The following is a 26061-nucleotide window of genomic DNA, read 5'->3' on the forward strand; positions in this document are numbered from 1 at the left end:
TGGTAGCATCTTGTGTGGCCCTCGTGGGTGTGGGTCTGGTGTCATTCTTCATGTTAGGTACTCGTTTGTTAATGAGGGTGGGTTTCCAAATGGCTGGTAGGCGGGAGGTATCATCTCATTTATTCATGCTGTGTGGGCGTTTTTCTATCTCTATGGCTTCTCTGATTATTCTGTTGTTGAAGTGTTTGGTTTTGGTGATAGTTCTGGTATTTTTAAAGTCAATCTCATGTCCTGTGGCTTTGAGGTGTTGGACCAGGGAAGAGGTCGGTTCTTCTTTTTTGATTGAGTTTTTGTGTTCTTGAATGCGTGCACTTATTCTTCTGTTAGTTTGTCCGATGTATGTGGTGGGACAGGCGGTGCAAGGGATTTCGTATACTCCTTGGTTTTCTAACTCGATTTTGTCTTTAGGGTTTCTTAGGATGGTGGATATTTTTCTGTTTGTGCAGAATGCTGTTTTAATGTTGTGTTTTTGGAGGATCTTGCTGATTTTGTCTGTAGTGCCTTTTAAATATGGGAGGAAGGCTTTGCTGTTCTCTTGTTCTCTGTCTTGAAACCCCAACCAAAATCCAAGACAGAGAACAAGAGAACAGATGCCTTAACCACTCGACCAAAATGGCTCAAAATTATACCTTTTGTCTCTAAATAGATACTGAATGAATGAGCCTTATATTTTTTTTAACTAAATTGGGCTCTAGTTGCTGTATTCTAAGAAAGTAATAGTAGAAGGCATCATTCAAATGATAGATATTGAAATATGATCATCACAAATTGCAGTGTTATTACTTTGAACTAGAGAGGTTACAAAAAAATTAACTAGATTGCAATCATTAAACCACATTTTAGATGCAAAATTTGATACAAGATTTCAAAAACTGAACTTCAGGCCTCATGACATCAATGCCATAATATGATGGCTCCTCCATTAGCACTACCCATTTCTTGATGCTCACCATGTTGTTCTCTGGTGTAGGCGGAAGAGGTTTACTAGAGACTAGGGAAAGAAAAACATATGAAATCAACATAATGTGTGTGCATACCAAACAGAAAAAAAATTAAGAGTTTTATAAACCTGAGTGTTTTCAAGGACTACAGAGTAACTGTATATTGATTGTTTCCTATATTTTTTAATCATGAACTGAAGTATAATATCTCCAATGACCCAAGGAATGGGTAAGATACTGATTGGATTAAGAATCATGACTTAAAAACTATAAGCAAACATATCTTGCTTTTTGCTATGAAATAATTTTAGGAAATGAGCACTTGACTCCATCTAAACTACATCTTCAAGTTCTGCCAAGTACACAATTAACCACAATTATAAGTATACCAAATTAAATGGAAAAGAAAAACATTTTACAAATAGAAAGACAATTCACACAAATTGTAAATGTCTTCCCATTTTGTTTTTCAGAGCCATGTTTTTCTTTGGACCTAGTGTTCTTTTTTCTTTACAATACACGGGATTCAGTGGTGTTATGATAAAGATTTCATATATATGCAAGAAGATCTATCTCTTCTCAAAATACCTATAAACATAGCTGTACAATGTGTAGGGAATACACATTGTACACTTAACTGTACAAGGCTAACTAGGCAGCCATTTATTTGGAGTAGGATTTGGCAATGGCCACAACAGCAATCCACAATCAGGACATGAGTGACAAGAGGATAAGAATATTGCCCTTAAATACAGAGGCCAGAGCAAAGGAAGTCGGTGCGCCAGAAAGAAAAACCACTCACAGATCCTAGTGAATCCAAAAGTGAAACCTTAGTGCTTAAAGTAGACAATCAGCAATACATATTTTGCTTGTTAATGTACAGCTCATACACTGCTCAAAAAAATAAAGGGAACACAAAAATAAGACATCCTAGATCTGAATGAATGAAATATTCTTATTAAATACTTTGTTCATTACATAGTTGAATGTGCTGACAACAAAATCACACAGAAATTATCAATGGAAATCAAATTTAGAAACCCATGTAGGTCTGGATTTGGAGTTACACTCAAAATTAAAGTGGAAAAAAACACTACAGGCTGATCCAACTTTGATGTAATGTCCTTAAAACAAGTCAAAATGAGGCTCAGTAGTGTGTGTGGCCTCCACGTGCCTGTATGGCCTCCTGATGAGGTGGTGGATGGTCTCCTGAGGCAGGGGTCCCCAACCACCGGTCCGTGGACCGGTACCGGGCCGTGGAACAACTCCTACCGGGCCGCTGGCTTGCTGGGCGCCGCCATCTTTTTTTCATGAAAAAGTGCTTCCGGTGAGCTTTTCGGGTAGAAAGCTCACGGAAGCACGTTTTCATCAAAAAGATGGCGGCATGCGCTTTCGATGAGCTTTTCCGGTAGAAAGCCATTTCTACCCAGAAAAGCTCACGAGCGCCGCCGCCATCTTTTGATGAAAACGTGCTTCGGTGAGGTCACCGGAAGCACTTTTCATCAAAAAGATGGTGGCGCCCAGCTGATGCCGGTACCGGGCCGCGGCGCCCAGCTGATGCCGGTACCGGGCTGCGGTGTCAAAAAGGTTGGGGATCACTGTCCTGAGGGATCTCCTCCCACACCTGGACTAAAGCATCCCCCAACTCCTGGACAGTCTGTGGTGCAACGTGGCTTTGGTGGATGGAGCAAGACATGATGTCCTAGATGTGCTTTAATTGGATTCAGGTCTTAATTGGATTCAGAACGGGTGGGCCACTCCATAGCATCAATGCTTTCGTCTTGCAGGAACTGCTGACACACTCCAGCCACATGAGGTCTAGCATTGTCGTGCATTAGGAGGAACCCAGGGCCAACCGCACCAGCATATGGTCTCACAAGGGGTCTGAAGATCTCATCTCGGTACCTAATGGCAGTCAGGCTACCTCTGGCAAGCAAATGGAGGGCTGTGCGGCCCCCTAAAGAACAGTGTATCTGTGTGCTGTGTATGTATTATTCAAACACTACTCTCTATATGCCTCCCTGTATGCTCTCATTCTCCTAACGGGGAATTACCTCAACACACTCCTTTATTGGGGATGTCTTGCTAACTGCCTATGCTTTCCATCTGTTGTCTATTCCATTTGCACAACAGCATGTGAAATTGATTGTCAATCAGTGTTGCTACCTAAGTGGACAGTTTGATTTCATAGAAGTGTGATTGACTTGGAGTTATATTGTGTTAAGTGTTCCCTTTATTTTTTTGAGCAGTGTATATTGCATGCCATCTAACAATACTATTCACATATGTTCCAAACAGTGAGTGCATCACAAACACAGTGCGAGAAGCACAAAAGAATAATTTAGGTGGATTTTCTGGCATTTCACATTGCTTTGTACTGCTCCGGTGGCGCAATGGTTAGAATGCAGTACTGCAGGTTACTTCTGATCACCAGATACCACCAGTTTGGCAGTTCAGGTCTCACTGGCTCAAGGTTGACTCAGCCTTCCATCCTTCCGAATGGGTAAAATGAGGACCCAGATTGTTGGGGGCAATATGCTGATTCTAAATCATTTAGAGAGGACTGTGAAAGCACTGTGAAGCAGTATATAGGTCTAAGTGCTATTGCTAAGTGCTACTGCTATTATAGAGACATTAAGTATTTAGACATTTATTGGTTTTATAGATGAGCAACACAGAGTCTGGAAAGCTTCAGTCCCAAAGGAAATGAATAGATCCACATCACAGATCCAAGCCATATGGTGAGCAGATCACTCATAAGCCAAACCACAAAGCAGTCAAGCCACTATATAAAAATAACAGTACTTTAAATTATTCTTGAAGCCTTGATGGAAGAGAAGTTTTTGAATTTCCTACCCGTGTTGACTGGAATGTACTCCATACAGCCTGTTGCCATCTTTTCTAGCTGAGCACAACATCTCCATCGTCCATCTATCCAGAAATTTGGGTGAAACTTTGACACCAAAGTTGTGTTGTTCCTAGTTTCTAAAATGGGGAAAGTGTCAGATACTCCAAGCAGAGCAATCCTGATCATGGTAAACAGCTTTTACAATAGACTTCCCCCATCTGATACCCTGTAAGTGTATTGGGATTGCCATTTCCCAAATTCCAGACAGTCATTTTAATCATTACATGTGATGGGAAAGAATTGCTTCCATTATATCCTCCACCCCATGAAACAGAAGAGAGCAGGTATTAGTGAAATTCCAAAGCATCCTGATCATGAGACAGAAGAGCAAAAGCTACTTTTACTGTGATTAAAACAAAGCAAAACACAAAACTCCTGAAGTTTGGAGAATAGATTTCATCATGATATTATGAACAGATGATGTAGATGCCATTGCACTTATTACAAATAATAAATTAATAAGCTGTTGTCATTGTAATAAGGGCCAATCTTGTTTTATTTTAATGTGCTATTATGTAAAAGGAGTCATCGAGGCAGCATACAATTAATTAGATAAACACATAGATAAACACATATCCTTTTCATCCTTAAACATTATTCCCAGCATATGGAGGTGAAATAAATCTTTCCCATCAACAGTTTGCCATCAACTTTTTAAAAAAGTGATATTAGAATAATTAAAGGCTGCAGCTGGAAACAGGAATATAAAAGTCATTTCAAATCCACAAAAGCTTATGTCTAATATGTATTTCTTAAAGCCTTCAATTGCCAGTATGTTACCTTGACATACTGAATTTCAAATGAGGTGTTGACCTGAGGAATTACAATGTGATGAGTTACAAATTACCTTCTTTCAGAACCATGACCCATTTCTGGCAGCTTGCTAGGTTGGGAGCAAAGATGTAGAGCATATAGTTGTCATGAGAAATCTGTGATGGAAGGGGTAAAGGATTTAGAGTCAGTTCTAAACTAACAGGATCAGACCACTTTCTATGAATGGTTTCTAATTTATTTATTTATTTATTTATTTATTTATTTATTTATTTATTTATTTATTTATTTATTTGATTTGCCAATTGTTTACAAGATAATAAGTATAAGTGTATACATAGTTGTGAATACATGAAATGGGTACATATAAGAAAAATAAAGAATAAGAGAAACAATAGGACAGGGACGGTAGGCACGTTGGTGCGCTTATGCACGCCCCCTACAGACCTCTTAGGAAAGGGGTGAGGTCAATAGTAGACAGTCTAAGGTTAAAGTTTTTGGGGTTTGGGGAAGAAACTACAGAGTCGGGTAGAGTATTCCAGACATTGACCACTCTATTGCTGAAGTTGTATTTCCTGCAATCAAGTTTGTGATTTTAGAATGTGATTTAAAATGTGATGTTAGAAGGAAAAGTGACCTTGTATTAATAAATAATAAATATTCTAATGTGGTGACATATTACTAACAAAACTATTGCATTAAACATTTTTCCAAGTGAACATTATTTCTTATTCTGAGATATTTGTGTGTGTGTGTGTGTGTGTCTGTCTGTCTGTCTAGTGAATACATTATATATATTTGCACACAATGGATAAAACATAATAAAAAGCACCGAAAATCCATTATTCCATTGTTAGATCTTAGCAAAATTTCAACAGATTTCCACAGATTGGAATAGAATATTGCTCTTTAAAAGAAAGTAAACCTAACTGAGGTTGTAAAACTCTTACTTTCTTCAACAGAAACCAGCTATCTCTACCTTTGTCAATCATGAATTGTATCACTAGGGTCAAAAAAATTTCTTGATTTTCTGAATGGCACTGTATTTGCAGCACATTATGGATTGTTCCTTTCACTGCCAAACAGGAAGCTAACATTTGGGCTGCAGCTGAGGGGGAAAAAATGATTCCATATGCCATTTACATTATTATATATCTGATTTGCTTTAGCACAACCCACTCAAAAGAAGTCCTACATTTCCCAGAAGAAACGAAAAGTTTTCTCCCCAATTAATTACTTGTGTTTGGGGATGGGGTGGGAGTTTCTAGAGTTTTTTTCTAGAGAAGAATGCTATTGGAAGCATTTTGCGGCAGGTGAAAATAATATTTGCAAGAGGCTGAAATAGACAAAGGAAGAAACAGCACAAATATGTACATAAAATTAAATTTTATATACTGTTCTAAAATTTGATCAGAAAGGTATTGTACAAAGCAGCTGGAGTCTTTTTTTAAAATGTCAATGAGAATCAAAAACAGAAACAAGTCTGAAAATACTATAAGCTGTTTCCTGCTCACCACCTAAGCAATTTTTACCCCTTAAATCTTTTGATCAATTAAAAAAGCATTAAGCATGACTTGCAAGTTTAATGTACTGGTTATGTTTAGGATGATTGAATAGCATATGTTGATACTTACCTGGAAAGGATATTTATATTGACATGGAACTGGGATATCACTCTTTACAAGTTCTACGCATTTAATTTTGGATAGTTCAATTGAACCCTTTAGAATTCTTTTTTTCTAAGAGGAGAAAAACATTCAAAATACAATTAGGGGCCATGATTGGTTTCATTGCTTACTTGACATTACACTACCAAGTCTTTAAACATTCATTTCTGGAAAGTATTTTATCAAGGGAAGTGAAAACAATGAATGACATGTTTTGATTTTCAACATAAAACAAAAAAAGAAAGAAGAAAGAAATGTCTAGGGAAATGTCTAATTAAATTTCTGAACATGTAGCTGACTTATTTCCTGAGAAATAGTGGGATTTTTTTTCCTCTCTTTTTCCTTGGTAGATCTAGGAAGCATCAATGCATTGGCTTGTATATTTTTCTATAAAAGATGCATTGAACAGGAAGCCAAAAAAGCAACAAGTATAATAACCCTGCTGTCCATTAATGCCTTGCTTTGAATGATTCACAGCTCTCTTTGAAAGTAACTGATTTCCTGCTTTGATTTTTCTACAACTGAGATGTAACACTTTTTTTCATTCATTTCAGACAGAGCTTAAATGTGGCATTTAAGGAATAATTCTTCTAATGTGACAAGCAACTGATCTTATGCCTTTTCTATCAGAAACAAATCTATGTGGCTTGGAAAAATGATACACAATTAATTATACAATTCATAAGAAATGGCATTATCATACAATCACAAGAAGAACACCAGAAGCATCTTTGATTGAAGAAAACTTTCACAAAACGGGAGGATAGATTTTGCTACAGTTGTCACTCACATATAATTAAGCCTTCTATAGCCCACAGCTGTGTGATAGCTTATATTTTTCCATGCTTGAGGATGACAACTTAGTCCAATTAGATTGCCAGTTACATTCTATTTATAGGTTATGGCATTTGCATTCACCATATCCGAATCTGCATAGACTTCATCTGTCATCCATTATTTAAAAATGTGCCCAGAAGAATGCTAAACCCACATACAGAAGGATCCTGCAAAATGCCTGTACAGGGCATAGTAAAGCACTGGTTAGGCATTACAGAGGCACATGATGGCGAACCTATGGCACGTGTGACGGAAGTGGCATGCAGAGTCAGCACTGCCGGCACACGAGCCATCACCCCAGCACAGTTTCACTGCACATGCACACACCAGCCATCTGATTGTTGGGTATCTGCCTTGCATGCGAGGGGGGGCAGGGCACATGCAGGAGATATGTGTGCATGCTCAGGGGGTGTGGAGCACAGGAGGGTCACGCATGCATGCACAGGGTGGTAGGGGAACACACGCACTCATTGCATTAGGGGTGCAGGCATTCATGCACGCATACACGCACAAATACACACACTTTCGGCATGTAACAATGAGAAGGTTAGCCATCACTGACATAGGCAGATGCCTTTGGGGAAGTAAAATATCCAACTCTTCTGCAGGTCTCATCCCAATCCAAAATAGACATGGAGGGCATGGTGGAAACTTGCCAGCAGCCTTCAAATATAACAAGTGGGTGTTGGGTCTGGTTATACCATTATAGCATCATCAATGAGGCATTAGAGAATATTTATTCCTCTTCAACACAGGAGATGAAAAACTTTAAATATCAAACAGGTGAAGAGAAGCTGAAGAAGTGGCATGTTCCTCCTGCTAGACTAGCAAAAATGTTTAACCTAAGCCCTAACTGTTGGAAGTGTAAAAAGGAAAAAGGTACATATTTTCATATGTGTGGACCTGCCCAGAGGTCAATAAATATTGGAATATAATTTGATTGTGGCTAGAAGAAATAACAAAACAGAAAATTGAACTCAAACCAGAACTATTTCTATTAGGCTTAATAACAGAAAAATATAATAAAAAGATAAATACATTATGCTACATATCTTAGCAGCTGCTAGGATTTCCTACGTACAATTTTGGAAGCAGGAAAATGTACCATCAGAGGATGTTGTTATAAATTTTTTTTAGATTGTGCAGAGATGGACAGACTAACAATGAAATTAAGAGACAGAGTCGACATAATGTCTGGGATGCCTGGTATGAATGGTTTAAGAATAAAAAGAAATCAAAATGACAATTAGATAAAGAATAATGAACTATATAAATACTTATATCTATATTCATATCTATATATATTTATTTATATATTAAGTTGAAATTGTATAATTAAAGAAATGTGTATATATAAAGATGATAAGGAAATGTAAAAGATGTCTTGATGTTGATATAATGATGTATAAAGTTTTATTTTATGTTTTTAAATTTTGAAAACTAAGTAAAATTTAATAAACAGGAAAAAAAGAAGAAGAAGAGCTGAAGTATATGAGACAAAAGATAACTTCACAAAGACACAACCTCCAAACCCATGTCCTCTAAAGGCAGAGGACTGGATAGCATTGGTTCTGAATTTGGATTACTTTAATTATAAGCAATTTACAGAATAAGTCTGTTCTGGAATTTTTCTTCCAAACCAAACTTTGCTCCAAACTAGGCAAGTGATAGCAAAATATGCCTGCCACTCCAATATGTCCCTGTGATTATAATTACATTTGTTTTGTTTCTTTTGCCCTCATTTGTAAAATGACTTGATGTAGTATATATCTTAAGTTGTAAAAATTAAAAGAGCCTCTCCCTGGTTTATTTTCAGGAAATCCTTGATACATATCAATATTTATTGTGAAATAAAATATTCTGCATATGTTCAAATGCACTAAATTCTTTCATGAATTCCTGTGAAAAAGAATTCCCCGAAGGTTATGTAGAAATAGTCAAACAATTTTCTTGACAACAGAATGGAGACGGTTTGTCTTCTGTAATATTTTTCAGTTGCCCAGTCTGCTATGTCAATTTCCTTCATCTCATTTTTAGTGTTTATAATAAGTTTTAAAAATAACATAAAACAAAAAAACATACAAATATAAAATCTAAATATATCATAATGATTTTAATGAACTGAACATGATTGAATAAACAAAAATAAAAAATCTATATTGAATGAATTCAAATGTTGAGCTTATCATTAAATCTGGACCATATAGAAACTTAATGTCATCTTATAATTTTTAGAATACTAACACTTTTAAAAAACAGATAATAAGCTCAAAACATGGATATATTCCTTAAAAGCAGCAGAATAATTTTTAAATGACATCGAATTATTCCCTTTAGTCCCTTTTAGACACCTACAAGTGTTCTAAAAAGAAAACTCTTCCTAATATGGCAAATTCTACATTTTAGGAAAATAATTCAACATTACATTGGAGATAACATTGCCAAATTATATCTATATCTATATTTTAATTTGAAATAAAAACAAAATTACAGTAGACCTAGACCAAATCATGTGAATTAAAGAATATTCGTAATCACTAACATAAGAAGTTCTAAATGTCGATCCATTTTTAAACATTCTTTGAGAGTTCCAAATAGATCTGAGATAATATTGTCTGATGAATTAGTTTCATTTTTAAATCATAAGTATAGTTCACTTTTTTAAATATCTGGACTCATTGATTCCTAAAATTGGACATACTAACTCTTCTGTCCATAGTTTTATAACAAATAATTCCATTTACCTTTTTTATATGTTTTAAATTTGAATTGTTGACTTCCATTTAAAGTGCAGCATGTCTTAAAGAAACCAAAATAGGAGGTATCTTAGAAGCTATTGGCACATACAGACCATAGTGCTTAGTTGCTTATATTGCCAACTCTATATGGAATGTAAGTCAAACTTAAAAGGCAATCTTTCAAAACCTTTACAAAAAACAATTAAAATATCAAGTGATTTAAAGTATTTCAATAAAACACATTCCCTATATTTTTACATTTAGCCCTGGTATTTCCTAATGATCCAAGTACTTATCTTACTCAACACAGTTAAGCTTGTGAGTCCAGATAAGATTGACCAATGCTGCTGCCAGCTGAAATACATAAAAATACTTTTACTGATTCAGACTCCTCCACCATTCCCAACCTTTTAAAAATTAAAATAGCCTGGATACTTTTATCTATGCTTTGAGAACAACTAGATTAATCTCTTCAATAAATTGTTAAAGCATTGTACATTTTAAATTGCTTTTTGCAACTAACACAGCGAAAATCTAACCTAGTCAAATTGTAAGTTGCCTATTATAGTACAGCTGTTGTGGTTTCATATTTATTTGTAGGAAAAACACAAATGGCTATTTTTAAACTTTCAGGCTATATGCAATGTATGACTTGGATCATCTCTTCATGGGAACCTACTGCCTGTTAGGTTTGGCATTGTAGAAAAGACCTTCTCAGTAATCCTTGCAAAAAATATCTAGGAGGATCTGCCCGAAGCCTATACATTTTAAAGATCATTGTTGTTGTTTTGTAAGCGTCCAAAACTTTAGCAGATTTATATTATGCTTAAATAGAGACTTTAAGATTTTATTTGCTTTCTTTTTATAGACTATTATTATAATAGTTTACAATGCCATCTTGAATGTTAAAAATTAAACTAAACTAAACAAAGATAGCCTATGAAAAATATCCAAATAATCCAACAAGGATAATTTATTAAGGGCTTTATCATCAGATGACAAAATACAAAATGCAAGGGATGAAGAAGAACCATGAGCATTTCAGAAGTGCTTTGATACAGACACCTTAACACCTCTAGTTTAAAATCAATCTCATCACAGAGATTGAATACAGTCAGCAATAAAAGCTGCATTTACAGGTACTGTTAAACTAAGGTCTTCTAAAGTCACAACATAAGCCTAAGATTGAAAATCAGGCTCATCAGATGTTATATCTTTTCTATCCTGCTCTACAGAGTAGAGAGTTGGTATCTGACAGAAAGCCACTTGAAGAGACTAGAAGCATTTGAAATGTGGATTTACAGACGGCTATTACATATAAGCTGGGTTGACAAAATCAGAAATGACAAGGTGATAAGCCGCCTGGGAAAGCTAGGGAAAATCATCAAAACCATTAAAAAATGAAAGTTAGAATATTTTGGACGTGATGCGACACCCGGAAAAATACGACATACATCACTTAATCCTCCAGGAAAAGATTGAAGGCAAACGAGGTCCAGGCAGAAGAAGAAATATTATGGCTTCAAAATCTAAGGGACTGGTTTGGACAAAATTCACCACCACTTTTTCACGTGGCTGTTGATAAAAATAGGATCACCAACATGATTGCCAACGTCCGATGACAATATGGCACAAGAAGAAGAAGAATTAACTTATAATTTCCAAAAGCCATTCAGCGACAAAGAAATTAGAGCTGAATCTCCAGCCCTTGAAAATACAAATACCAGCTGAATCTCAATCTTTGCAATAATAAGTCACAGTAAAGCCCAGCCGTTACTGTTTCAATAAATGAATTTCACCTGGGAAGGTTTGTTGTTGAGATTTGTTTTGCTACTTTATGAGCTTTACTGCTCGTTACTGAATTTGTGGTTATCTGTGTACAGGGATCTACTTTCCAGAATTAAAGCTGGATTGTGTGACATAAACATAGCTACCTGAAAGTGGTCGTAAGGAAAGGTTATAAATGTTACCTACTATGATGCTATGGCTAGGTTATGGATATTTAAGGAGGTACCATTTGATGATACCGAACAGAGCAAATTAAGCTGCATAAATCTTGATCTCAACACAGGAGTCAAATGATAGGAGTCTAGAACAGATAACAGATAATCAGAGTTGGAAGGGACCTTGTAGCGGAAGACCCTACACCATTTCTGACAAATGGCAATCCAATCTCTCCTTGAAAGTCTCAAGTGATGGCGCTCCCACAACTTCCGAGGGCAAGATGTTCCATTGGTTGATTGTTCTCACTGTCAGAAAGTTTCTCCTTATTTCCAGGTTAAATCTCTCCTTGTTCAGTTTCCATTCATTATTCCTTGTCTGGCCTTTGGATGCTTTAGAAAATAGCTTGACCCCTTCCTCCCTGTGGCAGCCCCTCAAATATTGGAAGACTGCTATCATGTCTCCCCTGGTCCTTCTCTTTACTAAACTAGCCAAGCCCAGTTCCTGTAACCGTTCATTGTATGTTTTAGCCTCCAGTCCCCTAATCATCCTGGTTGCTCTTCTCTGTACTTTTTCTAGAGTCTCAACATCTTTTTTATAATGTGGTGAACAAAACTGGATGCAGTACTCTAGGTGTGGTCTTACTAAGGCTTTATAGAGTGGTATTAGTACTTCCCTTGATCTTGACTGTATCCCTCTGTTAATACAACTTAGGATTGCATTAGCTTTTTTGGCTGCTGCTGCACACTGCTAGCTCATATTTAGCTGGTTGTCCACTAAGACTCCAAGATCCCTCTCACAGTTACTGCTATTGAGCCTGGTTTCACCCAGTTATATATATGTACTTTTGGTTTTTCTTGCCTAAGTGTAGGACTTTACTTTTCTCTATATCGAATTTCATTTTATTAGATATGGCCCAGTGTTCTAGTCTGTCAAGATCCATCTGGATCTTGAGCCTATCTTCTTGGGTGTTAGCTATTCCTACCAGCTGAGTATCATCTGCAAATTTGGTAAGTTCCCCTTCTACGGAAGTGGCATGCAGAGTCAGCACTGCCGGCACACGAGCCATCACCCCAGCACAGTTTCACTGCACATGCACACACCAGCCATCTGATTGTTGGGTATCTGCCTTGCATGCGAGGGGGGGCAGGGCACATGCAGGAGATATGTGTGCATGCTCAGGGGTGTGGAGCACAGGAGGGTCACGCATGCATGCACAGGGTGGTAGGGAACACACGCACTCATTGCATTAGGGGTGCAGGCATTCATGCACGCATACACGTCGGCATGTAACAATGAGAAGGTTAGCCATCACTGACATAGGCAGATGCCTTTGGGGAAGTAAAATATCCAACTCTTCTGCAGGTCTCATCCCAATCCAAAATAGACATGGAGGGCATGGTGGAAACTTGCCAGCAGCCTTCAAATATAACAAGTGGGTGTTGGGTCTGGTTATACCATTATAGCATCATCAATGAGGCATTAGAGAATATTTATTCCTCTTCAACACAGGAGATGAAAAACTTTAAATATCAAACAGGTGAAGAGAAGCTGAAGAAGTGGCATGTTCCTCCTGCTAGACTAGCAAAAATGTTTAACCTAAGCCCTAACTGTTGGAAGTGTAAAAGGAAAAAGGTACATATTTTCATATGTGTGGACCTGCCCAGAGGTCAATAAATATTGGAATATAATTTGATTGTGGCTAGAAGAAATAACAAAACAGAAAATTGAACTCAAACCAGAACTATTTCTATTAGGCTTAATAACAGAAAAATATAATAAAAAAGATAAATACATTATGCTACATATCTTAGCAGCTGCTAGGATTTCCTACGTACAATTTTGGAAGCAGGAAAATGTACCATCAGAGGATGTTGTTATAAATTTTTTTTAGATTGTGCAGAGATGGACAGACTAACAATGAAATTAAGAGACAGAGTCGACATAATGTCTGGGATGCCTGGTATGAATGGTTTAAGAATAAAAAGAAATCAAAATGACAATTAGATAAAGAATAATGAACTATATAAATACTTATATCTATATTCATATCTATATATATTTATTTATATATTAAGTTGAAATTGTATAATTAAAGAAATGTGTATATATAAAGATGATAAGGAAATGTAAAAGATGTCTTGATGTTGATATAATGATGTATAAAGTTTTATTTTATGTTTTTAAATTTTGAAAACTAAGTAAAATTTAATAAACAGGAAAAAAAGAAGAAGAGCTGAAGTGTATGAGACAAAAGATAACTTCACAAAGACACAACCTCCAAACCCATGTCCTCTAAAGGCAGAGGACTGGATAGCATTGGTTCTGAATTTGGATTACTTTAATTATAAGCAATTTACAGAATAAGTCTGTTCTGGAATTTTTCTTCCAAACCAAACTTTGCTCCAAACTAGGCAAGTGATAGCAAAATATGCCTGCCACTCCAATATGTCCCTGTGATTATAATTACATTTGTTTTGTTTCTTTTGCCCTCATTTGTAAAATGACTTGATGTAGTATATATCTTAAGTTGTAAAAATGAAAAGAGCCTCTCCCTGGTTTATTTTCAGGAAATCCTTGATACATATCAATATTTATTGTGAAATAAAATATTCTGCATATGTTCAAATGCACTAAATTCTTTCATGAATTCCTGTGAAAAAGAATTCCCCGAAGGTTATGTAGAAATAGTCAAACAATTTTCTTGACAACAGAATGGAGACGGTTTGTCTTCTGTAATATTTTTCAGTTGCCCAGTCTGCTATGTCAATTTCCTTCATCTCATTTTTAATGTTTATAATAAGTTTTAAAAATAAAATAAAACAAAAAAACATACAAATATAAAATCTAAATATATCGTAATGATTTTAATGAACTGAACATGATTGAATAAACAAAAATAAAAAATCTATATTGAATGAATTCAAATGTTGAGCTTATCATTAAATCTGGACCATATAGAAACTTAATGTCATCTTATAATTTTTAGAATACTAACACTTTTAAAAAACAGATAATAAGCTCAAAACGTGGATATATTCCTTAAAAGCAGCAGAATAATTTTTAAATGACATCGAATTATTCCCTTTAGTCCCTTTTAGAGACCTACAAGTGTTCTAAAAAGAAAACTCTTCCTAATATGGCAAATTCTACATTTTAGGAAAATAATTCAACATTACATTGGAGATAACATTGCCAAATTATATCTATATCTATATTTTAATTTGAAATAAAAACAAAATTACAGTAGACCTAGACCAAATCATGTGAATTAAAGAATATTCATAATCACTAACATAAGAAGTTCTAAATGTGTAATCATTTTTAAACATTCTTTGACGGTTCCAAATAGATCTGAGATAATATTGTCTGATGAATTAGTTTCATTTTTAAATCATAAGTATAGTTCACTTTTTTAAATATCTGGACTCATTGATTCCTAAAATTGGACATACTAACTCTTCTGTCCATAGTTTTATAACAAATAATTCCATTTACCTTTTTTATATGTTTTAAATTTGAATTGTTGACTTCCATTTAAAGTGCAGCACTGTCTTAAAGAAACCAAAATAGGAGGTATCTTAGAAGCTATTAGCACATACAGACCATAGTGCTTAGTTGCTTATATTGCCAACTCTATATGGAAAGTAAGTCAAACTTAAAAGGCAATCTTTCAAAACCTTTACAAAAAACAATTAAAATATCAAGTGATTTAAAGTATTTCAATAAAACACATTCCCTATATTTTTACATTTAGCCCTGGTATTTCCTAATGATCCAAGTACTTATCTTACTCAACACAGTTAAGCTTGTGAGTCCAGATAAGATTGACCAATGCTGCTGCCAGCTGAAATACATCAAAATACTTTTACTGATTCAGACTCCTCCACCATTCCCAACCTTTTAAAAACTAAAATAGCCTGGATACTTTCATCTATGCTTTGAGAACAACTAGATTAATCTCTTCAATAAATTGTTAAAGCATTGTACATTTTAAATTGCTTTTTGCAACTAACACAGCGAAAATCTAACCTAGTCAAATTGTAAGTTGCCTATTATAGTACAGCTGTTGTGGTTTCATATTTATTTGTAGGAAAAACACAAATGGCTATTTTTAAACTTTCAGGCTATATGCAATGTATGACTTGGATCATCTCTTCATGGGAACCTACTGCCTGTAAGGTTTGGCATTGTAGAAAAGACCTTCTCAGTAATCCTTGCAAAAAATATCTAGGAGGATCTGCCCGAAGCCTATACATTTTAAAGATCATTGTTGTTGTTTTGTAAGCGTCCAAAACTTTAGCAGATTTATATTATGCTTAAATAGAGACTTTAAGATTTAATTTGCTTTCTTTTTATAGACTATTATTATAATAGTTTACAATCCCATCTTGGATGTTAAAAATTAAACTAAACTAAACAAAGATAGCCTATGAAAAATATCCAAATAATCCAACAAGGATAATTTATTAAGGGCTTTATCATCAGATGACAAAATACAAAATGCAAGGGATGAAGAAGAACCATGAGCACTTCAGAAGTGCTTTGATACAGACACCTTAACACCTCTAGTTTAAAATCAGTCTCATCACAGAGATTGAATACAGTCAGCAATAAAAGCTGCATTTACAGGTACTATTAAACTAAGGTCTTCTAAAGTCACAACATAAGCCTAAGATTGAAAATCAGGCTCGTCAGATGTTACATCTTTTCTACCTGCTCTACAGAGTAGAGAGTTGGTATCTGACAGAAAGCCACTTGAAGAGACTAGAAGCATTTGAAATGTGGATTTACAGACGGCTATTACATATAAGCTGGGTTGACAAAATCAGAAATGACAAGGTGATAAGCCGCCTGGGAAAGCTAGGGAAAATCATCAAACCCATTAAAAAATGAAAGTTAGAATATTTTGGACATGTGATGCGACACCCGGAAAAATACGACATACATTACTTAATCCTCCAGGAAAAGATTGAAGGCAAACGAGGTCCAGGCAGAAGAAGAAATATTGTGGCTTCAAAATCTAAGGGACTGGTTTGGACAAAATTCACCACCACTTTTTCATGCGGCTGTTGATAAAAATAGGATCACCAACATGATTGCCAACGTCCGATGACAATATGGCACAAGAATAATAATAATTAACTTATAATTTCCAAAAGCCATTCAGCGACAAAGAAATTAGAGCTGAATCTCCAGCCCTTGAAAATACAAATACCAGCTGAATCTCAATCTTTGCAATAATAAATCACAGTAAAGCCCAGCCGTTACTGTTTCAATAAATGAATTTCACCTGGGAAGGTTTGTTGTTGAGATTTGTTTTGCTACTTTATGAGCTTTACTGCTCGTTACTGAATTTGTGTACAGGGATCTACTTTCCAGAATTAAAGCTGGATTGTGTGACATAAACATAGCTACCTGAAAGTGGTCGTAAGGAAAGGTTATAAATGTTACCTACTATGATGCTATGGCTAGGCTATGGATATTTAAGGAGGTACCATTTGATGATACCGAACAGAGCAAATTAAGCTGCATAAATCTTGATCTCAACACAGCAGTCAAATGATAGGAGTCTAGAACAGATAACAGATAATCAGAGTTGGAAGGGACCTTGTAGCAGAAGACCCTACACCATTTCTGACAAATGGCAGTCCAATCTCTCCTTGAAAGTCTCAAGTGATGGCGCTCCCACAACTTCCGAGGGCAAGATGTTCCATTGGTTGAAAGTTCTCACTGTCAGAAAGTTTCTCCTTATTTCCAGGTTAAATCTCTCCTTGTTCAGTTTCCATTCATTATTTCTTGTCTGGACTTTGGATGCTTTAGAAAATAGCTTGACCCCTTCCTCCCTGTGGCAGCCCCTCAAATATTGGAAGACTGCTACCATGTCTCCCCTGGTCCTTCTCTTTACTAAACTAGCCAAGCCCAGTTCCTGTAACCGTTCATTGTATGTTTTAGCCTCCAGTCCCCTAATCATCCTGGTTGCTCTTCTCTGTACTTTTTCTAGAGTCTCAACATCTTTTTATAATGTGGTGAACAAAACTGGATGCAGTACTCTAGGTGTGGTCTTACTAAGGCTTTATAGAGTGGTATTAGTACTTCCCTTGATCTTGACTGTATCCCTCTGTTAATACAACTTAGGATTGCATTAGCTTTTTTGGCTGCTGCTGCACACTGCTAGCTCATATTTAGCTGGTTGTCCACTAAGACTCCAAGATCCCTCTCACAGTTACTGCTATTGAGCCTGGTTTTACCCAGTTTATATGTGTACTTTTGTTTTTTCCTGCCTAAGTGTAGGACTTTACTTTTCTCTATGTCGAATTTCATTTTATTAGATATGGCCCAGTGTTCTAGTCTGTCAAGATCCCTCTGGATCTTGAGCCTATCTTCTTGGCTGTTAGCTATTCCTACCAGCTGAGTATCATCTGCAAATTTGGTAAGTTCCCCTTCTATTCCCTCATCTAAGTAGTTAATGAAGATATTGAAGAGTATTGGGCCTAAGACGGAACCTTGTGGCACCCCACTGCTTACTTCCCTCTATGTAGACTTAGACCCATTAAGGACTACTTGTTGAGTATGATTTGCCAGCCAGTTTTGAGTCCATCAAGTGGTGGTGCTATCTATTCCACTTTTTTCTAGCTTACGAAGAAGTAGGTTGTGGTCTACTTTGTTGAATGCCTTGCTGAAATCTAAATATATTATGTCCACAGTATTTTGCTGGTCTACTAATTTAGTCACTGTGTTGAAGAATGAAATAAGATTGGTTTGGCATAATCTGTTTTTAACAAACCCGTGCTGACTACTAGTTATTCCTTTACTTGTTTCTAGATATTGGCAGATCTGTTTTTTTATTATCTTTTCCAGTATCTTCCTGGGTATTGATGTTAGGCTGATTGGTCTATAGTTTCCTGGGTTAGTTTTTCCCCCCTTTTTTGAAGATGGAAATCACATCAGCTCTTTTCCAGTCCTCTGGTAGTTCCCCGGTGCTCCAGGATTTTTGAAAGATATGGTGCAGTGGTTCTGAGATGACCTCTGCCAGCTCCTTTAAAACTCTGGGATGTAATCCATCAGGCCATGGTGATTTGTTTTCATCAAGATCAGACAGGTGTTCTTTTACTATTTTTTTTTTTTGCTTATTTTAACTTTTATTTCTGGTCTGTCTTTTACAGTTATGTTTTTGGTGGGTTGAGCTATAGTTTCTTTTTGCATGAAGACGGATGCAAAGAATGAGTTAAGCAGTTCTACTTTCTCTCTGTTGCCTGTTACTTCCTTGCCATCTTCTCTCTTTAGTGGACTGACTGTTTCTGTTCTGTACAGTCAATTAACATGCTGTAAACCGCGTTGCGATTGGCTAAGCGCGCGGCGACCAGATTGGCTGAGCGAGCCGCACTGATTGGCCATTGGGAATCTCCGCGATTGGGTGAGCTAAGCGGGAGATTCAAGCGGTGCCATTGGTCGCGCACGCCCGCGGCTTGGAAATAAAAAGCCGCCGTTTTCCTTCCAAGTTTAAGCTGTAACCGGAGCGCAATAAAGAGCTGAGAATAGTCACTGACTCCGAAGCTTCCTTCCTGCGCCGGACACACGACACTGGCGACGAAGGTGGGATTCAAGGAAGAACCACCGAGCACGTGTCCGGAGGAAGACAAAGACCGACTAGATGGCCGGCATCACCCGCCCGCGCCATTCAACCCGGCCACTGAGGACTGGGAATCGTGACACAGACCGATTCCTAATGTTCCTCGAGAGTAGCAACTTGAAGGCGCGAATGGACAGAAGAAAGGGCCGTTTTCCTGGACGCACTGCTGGGCCGCGGTGTTCAAAATGGCAAAAGCCCTCGCAAAACCCGCAGATGTAAAGGCGATGGACTGGGCCGACCTCGAGCCATTACTCCAAAACCACTACGCCCCCACCGTACCCATCCTCATCCGGGGGACGAATTCTACCGGCGGAACCAGCGGCAGGGCGAGAGCGTCAGCGATTTCATAGCTGACCTGCGGGACCTCGGGGGTCTGTGCGAGTCCAGGACTTGGACGATGCCCTCTGAGACCGCGTGGTCCTAGGTCTCCGGGACCAGGCACTAAAGAGCCGCCTGATGGCGAAGGGCGACATCGACCTCGCCACCGCCATGGCGGAAGCTTCCGCAGCCAAAGCCACCAAAAAGTCAGCGGCCCGACTGCGGAAGGCAGAGAATGTGGACCGCGCCGACAACCTCGAGGCAAGCCGCCGAGAGACCACACACACCACGGGGACCTGGACTCCGCCTCGGACACCCGGAAGAAGAAGAAGATGTCCATCGGCTCCAGGCAGGTCGAGACCGGCGAGATCAACGAGGTCGTAAGTCGGGCCCCAGTGCGCCGGGTGTGGGGGCAACCACCTTCCGATCAGACTACCATTTCATCGGACGCGACCTGCCGGCATTGCAATAAGAGGGGCCACATCGCCCGGGTCTGCCGGCTCAGAAAAACATACAGCCCCTGCCGCCAAGAACCGAGCAACCGGAGGCGAGACGACACCCCCAGGCACAGAGAGCGCCAAACCGACAATCGCTGGAACCGAGACAACCGGGCGACGAAACGGGAAGACCGCCAGAGGAGGAAACCCATCAGACGGTCACGATTGGCCACGCTGAGACCACCGATGCCCGCAAGGTCTACGTGGAAGTGAACATCGGCGAGCCCTGCCGGATGGAGGTGGACTCGGGTCCTACCTCTCCATGATTGCCTGGAAAGAAATCAAGCGGCTGGTGCCAACCATCCAAAAGGGAGGGCTGGAGAACCAAAAATTGGTGATCAAGGACTACCAGGGGAACCGAATCCCGTCATCGGGCCGGACAGTTCGAGGTGACCTTCAAGGGCCGCACCACAAAACTTCCCCTGACAAACGTGGACGGAACCGACCCAGCCTCCTAGGACTCCAATGGTTCGCTCCACTTGGCATCGAGGTCACCGGCATAAACCACATCGAGGAAGCCGACTGGGAGCAGCAACTGGCTAAGGACTTCCAAGAAGTATTGACGGCACCCTAGGCAAGTACCGAGGCCCCCTATCTCTTTCAGCCTAGACCCCAACATCGCCCCCATACGCCTAAAACCGAGGCGGGTGCCTTCGCACTACGGAAAAAATAGACGAGCAGCTTGACAAGCTCGTCAAACAGGGAGGTTTTGCAGCCAATTGACCACGCCCGGTGGGAGACCCCAATAGTCACCCCAGTTAAGCCAGATGGGTCAGTAAGGATCTGCGGGGACTATAAGGCCACCCTCAATTGCGCCCTACAACAAAGCGCCTACCCCATCCCAGTAGTGCAACACCTACTTCACTCACTGGGGGCAAAGTTTTTTGGCTCGACCTGGCGCAAGCCTATCAGCAGCTGCCGGTCGACGAAGAAACCGCTGAGACGCATAAGCGATAGTCACCCACCGGGAGCGTTCGTTGTAACCGACTCCAGTTTGGAGTCAGCGTGGCCCCAGGGGATTTTCAAAGCCTCATGGAGAGACTACTGCAGGGGATAAAAGGGGTGGTCCCTTACTTTGACGACGTACTAGTGTCAGCAGCCAACCGGGAAGAACTAGAGGGTCGCCTAAGGGAGGTACTTGAGAAATTCAAAGGGGCCGGTCTAAAAGTGAAGAGAGAGAAATGCCAGCTTTGCACAGAGCAAGTCGAGTTCCTGGGGTACCTCCTAGACCAACATGGCATCCACCCAACTGGAAACAAAATAAAAACCATCAAGGAAGCCCCCATCCCCAAGAACAAAACAGAGTTGCAGGCATTCCTGGGACTGCTAAATTTTTACAATGTATTCTTGCCCCAAAAGGCGACGCGGCGGAGCCTTTGCATAGGCTCCTGGATAAGACGGCAAAATGGACCTGGGGAAACGTGAGGACACCGCATTCAGGAAAACCAAGGACCTGCTAACCTCGGATGCCGTCCTCATACAATACAATGAGACTCTACCCTCGGCGTCACATGCGACGCCTCACCTTTGGCGTCGGCGCCGTCCTCAGCCATACACTTCCGGACGGAAAGAAGCACCCATTGCTTTCTTTTCGAGGACACTCAGCAAACCAGAAAGAAACTACAGCCAACTGGACAAGGAAGCCCTGGCCATCGTTGCAGCAGTAAAGAAATTCCACGAGTACCTTTACGGCCGCCGATTCACCATCATCACGGACCACAAGCCGCTGCTGGGAATCCTGGCGGGGAACAAGGCCACCGAACACCCTATCCCCCAGGATGACAAGGTGGTCTGAGTTCCTCGCCGCCCTACGACTACCGGCTCACACACCGCCCTGGTAAGACAATCACCCATGCAGACGCACTGAGCCGTTCACCACTACCCGACCTCGACGACGACCCAGCCCCACGACGACCACCCTCAGCATAGAGGCATTGCCCGACCTACCCATAACCGCGTCAGACATTGCCCGAGAGACTAATAAAGACAAACGTCTGGCGCGGGTATTGCATTGGGTAGAAAAAGGGTGGCCGGAAAAAGACAACGACGAATCATTCAGGATATTCCGAAACCGCCAAACAGAACTGTCTTTGTAAAAGGTTGTTTGTTATGGGGGGACAGGGTGGTCATACCAGAAAAGCTACAAGGAAAGTATTAAAACTTTTGCACGAAGGGCACCCGGCATCGTACGAACAAAAGCTTTGGCCAGAAGCTACGCTTGGTGGCCAGGCATGGACAAAGAAATTGAGGCTTGGGTGGCCAGGTGCTCACGCTGCCAAGAAGCCAGACCAAATCCCCTGCCGCGCCGATACTAGAATGGGAGACCCCCAGGGGGCCATGGTCCAGAATACATATAGATTTCGCCGGCCCCACAAGAGGAAACACATTCCCCATCACGGTGGATGCTTACTCCAATTGGCTGGAGGTAAGCAACATGAAAACCACCACAACAGAAGCTGTCACTAAGGTACTCAACAAACTGTTCGTGACCCACGGTCTCCCGGATGTCATCGTGTCAGACAACGGGCCCCAATTCACCTCGCTGGAATTTGAAAAATTCCTAGCGGAACGGGTATATGACACGCACTGACAGCGACGGCACATCCGGCGGCCAATGGGGGGCGGAACGGATGGTTCAATTTACAAAGAAAACCATCCAAAAAATCGAACACAGGGACATACAAGAAAAGATAAATAAAATGCTCCTAATACAACATATAACCCTAATACAACGACAAACAAAAGCCCGGCAGAATTACTAATGGGGAGGAAACTAGGTCCCCACTCGACAGACTGCACCCCACATACAACCCGGAAAAGCCCCCAGACTCATCAAGCAAACACCGGGCCTTTGCACCAGGCGATGCAGTCTATGCAAAGAACCTTACCGGAGACCCACTATGGGTACCGGCAACCATAACCAACTGACAGGCCCCACTCCTACAGACTGCAAACAATGGACGGACAATCATGGAAACGCCTACATCGATCAGTTAAGATCAAGGGCAAGAAACACAACCGACACGCAAGCAAGCACAGACGACCCCATTAACACAAACCAAGAGGGGAGGGAATATACAGGGGGCCAAGAAAGAATAGAAAATAACCAGCAATACTCACCGGGTAACAGCCAACTCGAAGCCTCACCAGGGAGAAGCAGCCAGGCCAGCTCGACCAGCCCGGAAAGACCAGGCGGGAGGCGGCGAGAGTCGCAGCTCGACCAACCCGGGTAGACCGGGAGGGAGCTGCAACGACAGGCCCGGCAACACCTTCCAGGCAATTCCATCGCGAGGCCAAGAGACACGAGGCCTCGACCCAACGGTCAAGCCAAACAACAACTAACCTCGCGGGTCCAGTAGGCTCCCGCCTATTACGGACTCGTCGGGAGACCAAGAGGGGGGGTGTTCTGCAGTCAATTACATCTGAAACCCAGCGCGCGCGGCGGCGACCGGATTGGCTGGTGGCCGCACTGATTGGCCGTTGGAACTCAGGATTGGGTGAGCTAAGCGAGATGGTGCATTGGTGCGGCCGTGGCTGGAAAAAAGCCGCCGTTTTCCTTCAAGTTTAAGCTGACGGGCGCAAAAGGCTGAGAATAGTACGACCGAACTCCTTCCTGGACCGACAGTTTCCTTGATTTTTTTTCTTATGTGTATGTTGGAAGAAACTTTTTATTATTATCTTTGACTTTTGTTGCAAGTCTTTGTTCGTTCTGAGCCTTTGCTATCCTGACTTCGTCTTTGCCGATTCTGGCTATCTGCTGATATTCTGCCTTTGTTGTATGTATTAGCTGTATTTCAAACAAAATATAATTTATATTGCTAAGACATTTACAAACTTTTCTAAAGTTTGTAAAAAACTTTAGAAAAGCAAGCAGTAAAAACACTTAAAAGAAAAAGGTTTTAAATATCACCTTCATACTTTACTTTTCTCTTCTCCAAACTTAATCCTTTATTATTGTAGAAATGTATCTACTGCTTATGAGAGAGAATTAGAATATAATTTATGAGTCTTTCCCCAGTGTTGAGTTAATTTCTATGTTTGAATTGGCAATAAACTATATCAGTATAGCATTTGTAGTCCTCGTGGCTGAATCCTATTCATAGAAAACATAAGGAATGGCCTTGAAGTATGGAGGAAGAGTTGCTACCAAGGCAACAGTCAGATAAGCAGAGCTTCAGCCGAAAAAAATAACTTGAAAAAACTGCTTCAAACAACCCTCTCCTTATTTCAAACAAAGATAAAGGGAAGGACAGAGGAAGTACTTTTAGATTTTCAAGATTATGTTACTGTAGTTATTTAAATAGAAGTACTAATGACCTACGTGGTATTGGTTTCTTCGTCTGGTCTACCTTATAGTGCTGACACTGCCTCAGCTGACTGTGTTTGAATCACTGCACACACTTAGCTTCCCTCCAAAGTAATGGGTGACAATGCCTAACAGATTTTATACACCTTGGAAATAGTATAGGAGAGTATCATAAAAGCCCAGACCAGCACAATACCACTGAAAAAGAAAACCAAGAAATCAAAGAAGAAACCAGCATGGCTGCACAAAGATCTCTCTGACAAATTGAAAGACAAAAAGTACAAGTACAGAAAATGGAAAGAGGGAACACAACTAAGGCAGAATATCAGCAGATAACCAGAATCTGCAAAGGCAAAGTCAGTAAAGCAAAGGCTCAAAATGAACAAAGACTTGCAACAAAAATCAAAGATAACAAGGTTTCTTCCAACATATAAATAACAAGAAAAAAAAATCAAGGAAACAATTGGTCCACTAAAGAGAGAAGACAGCAAGGAAGTAACAAGCAGCAGAGAGAAAGCAGAGCTGCTTAACTCATTCTTTGCATGGGTCTTCACACAAAAAGAAACTATAACCCAACCTACCAAAAACATAACTATAAAATAAATAAATAAATAATGAACTAGAAATAAAAGTTAAAATGAGCAAAAAAATAATAAGAGAAAACCTGTCTGATCTTGATGAATACAAATCACCGGGGCCTGATGGATTACATCCCAGAGTTCTAAAGGAACTGGCAGATGTCATCTCAGTACCACTACCACGTCTTTCAAAAATCCTGGAGCACCGGGGAACTACCAGAGGACTGGAAAAGAGCTAGTATGGTTCTCATCTTCAAAAAAAGGGAAAGAAACACACCCAGGAAACTAACATCAATACTCGGGAAGATACTGGAAAAGATGATGATGATGATAATGATGATGATAATGATGATAATAATGATGATAATAATAATAATAATAATAATAATAATAATAATAATAATAATAATTGGTGAAGCTATTTTCTAAGGCATCCAAAGGCCAGACAAGGAATAATGGATGGAAACTGATCAAGGAGAGATTCAACCTAGAAATAAGGAGAAACTTTCTGACAGTGAGAACAATCAACCAATGGAACAGCTTGCCCTTGGAAGTTGTGGGAGCATCATCACTGGAGGCTTTCAAGAAGAGATTGGACTCCTATTTGTCAGAAATGGTGTAGGATCTCCTGCTTGGGTGAGGGAATGGACTAGATGACCTACAAGGTCCCATCCAACTCTGTTAATCTGTATCATAATCAGAGGGAAAAACTATTTCAGTGATGATATGCCTAAACTTCACCTAACCCTGTCACACTTGTGATCTGGGGATGAGATGACAGCAAAATCATGGGAACATGGCAAATATTGCCCAGATGTATTTCTACAGTGCTTATATGCACTGACTCTTAGTCAAACAAATGAGGGAAAGAAATTTCAATGTTAGATTTGAAATACATTCTTAACTTCAGACAAGCAGGCAATATT

The 26061-nt window shown here is 39.6% G+C and overlaps 1 protein-coding gene across 1 annotated transcript in view; it reads right to left on the reverse strand.

Annotated features, from left to right (window-relative positions):
• ITK (IL2 inducible T cell kinase) overlaps positions 1-26061 on the reverse strand; it is a 57509-nt gene that overhangs the window by 20430 nt on the left and 11018 nt on the right. Inside the window, exons 2-5 of the mRNA XM_087955094.1 lie at positions 6255-6359; positions 4697-4778; positions 3798-3926; positions 951-991 (exon numbers count right to left, since the gene is read on the reverse strand). Coding sequence (XP_087811220.1) covers positions 951-991; positions 3798-3926; positions 4697-4778; positions 6255-6359 — 357 coding nt within the window. The remainder of the gene's footprint in view (positions 1-950; positions 992-3797; positions 3927-4696; positions 4779-6254; positions 6360-26061) is intronic.

The sequence above is a fragment of the Notechis scutatus genome, chromosome 2 (genome assembly GCF_049901735.1).
Source record: "Notechis scutatus isolate UNSWTSFEM ecotype Mainland chromosome 2, rNotScu1.2, whole genome shotgun sequence".
In the NCBI taxonomy this organism is placed as follows: Eukaryota; Metazoa; Chordata; class Lepidosauria; order Squamata; family Elapidae; genus Notechis; species Notechis scutatus.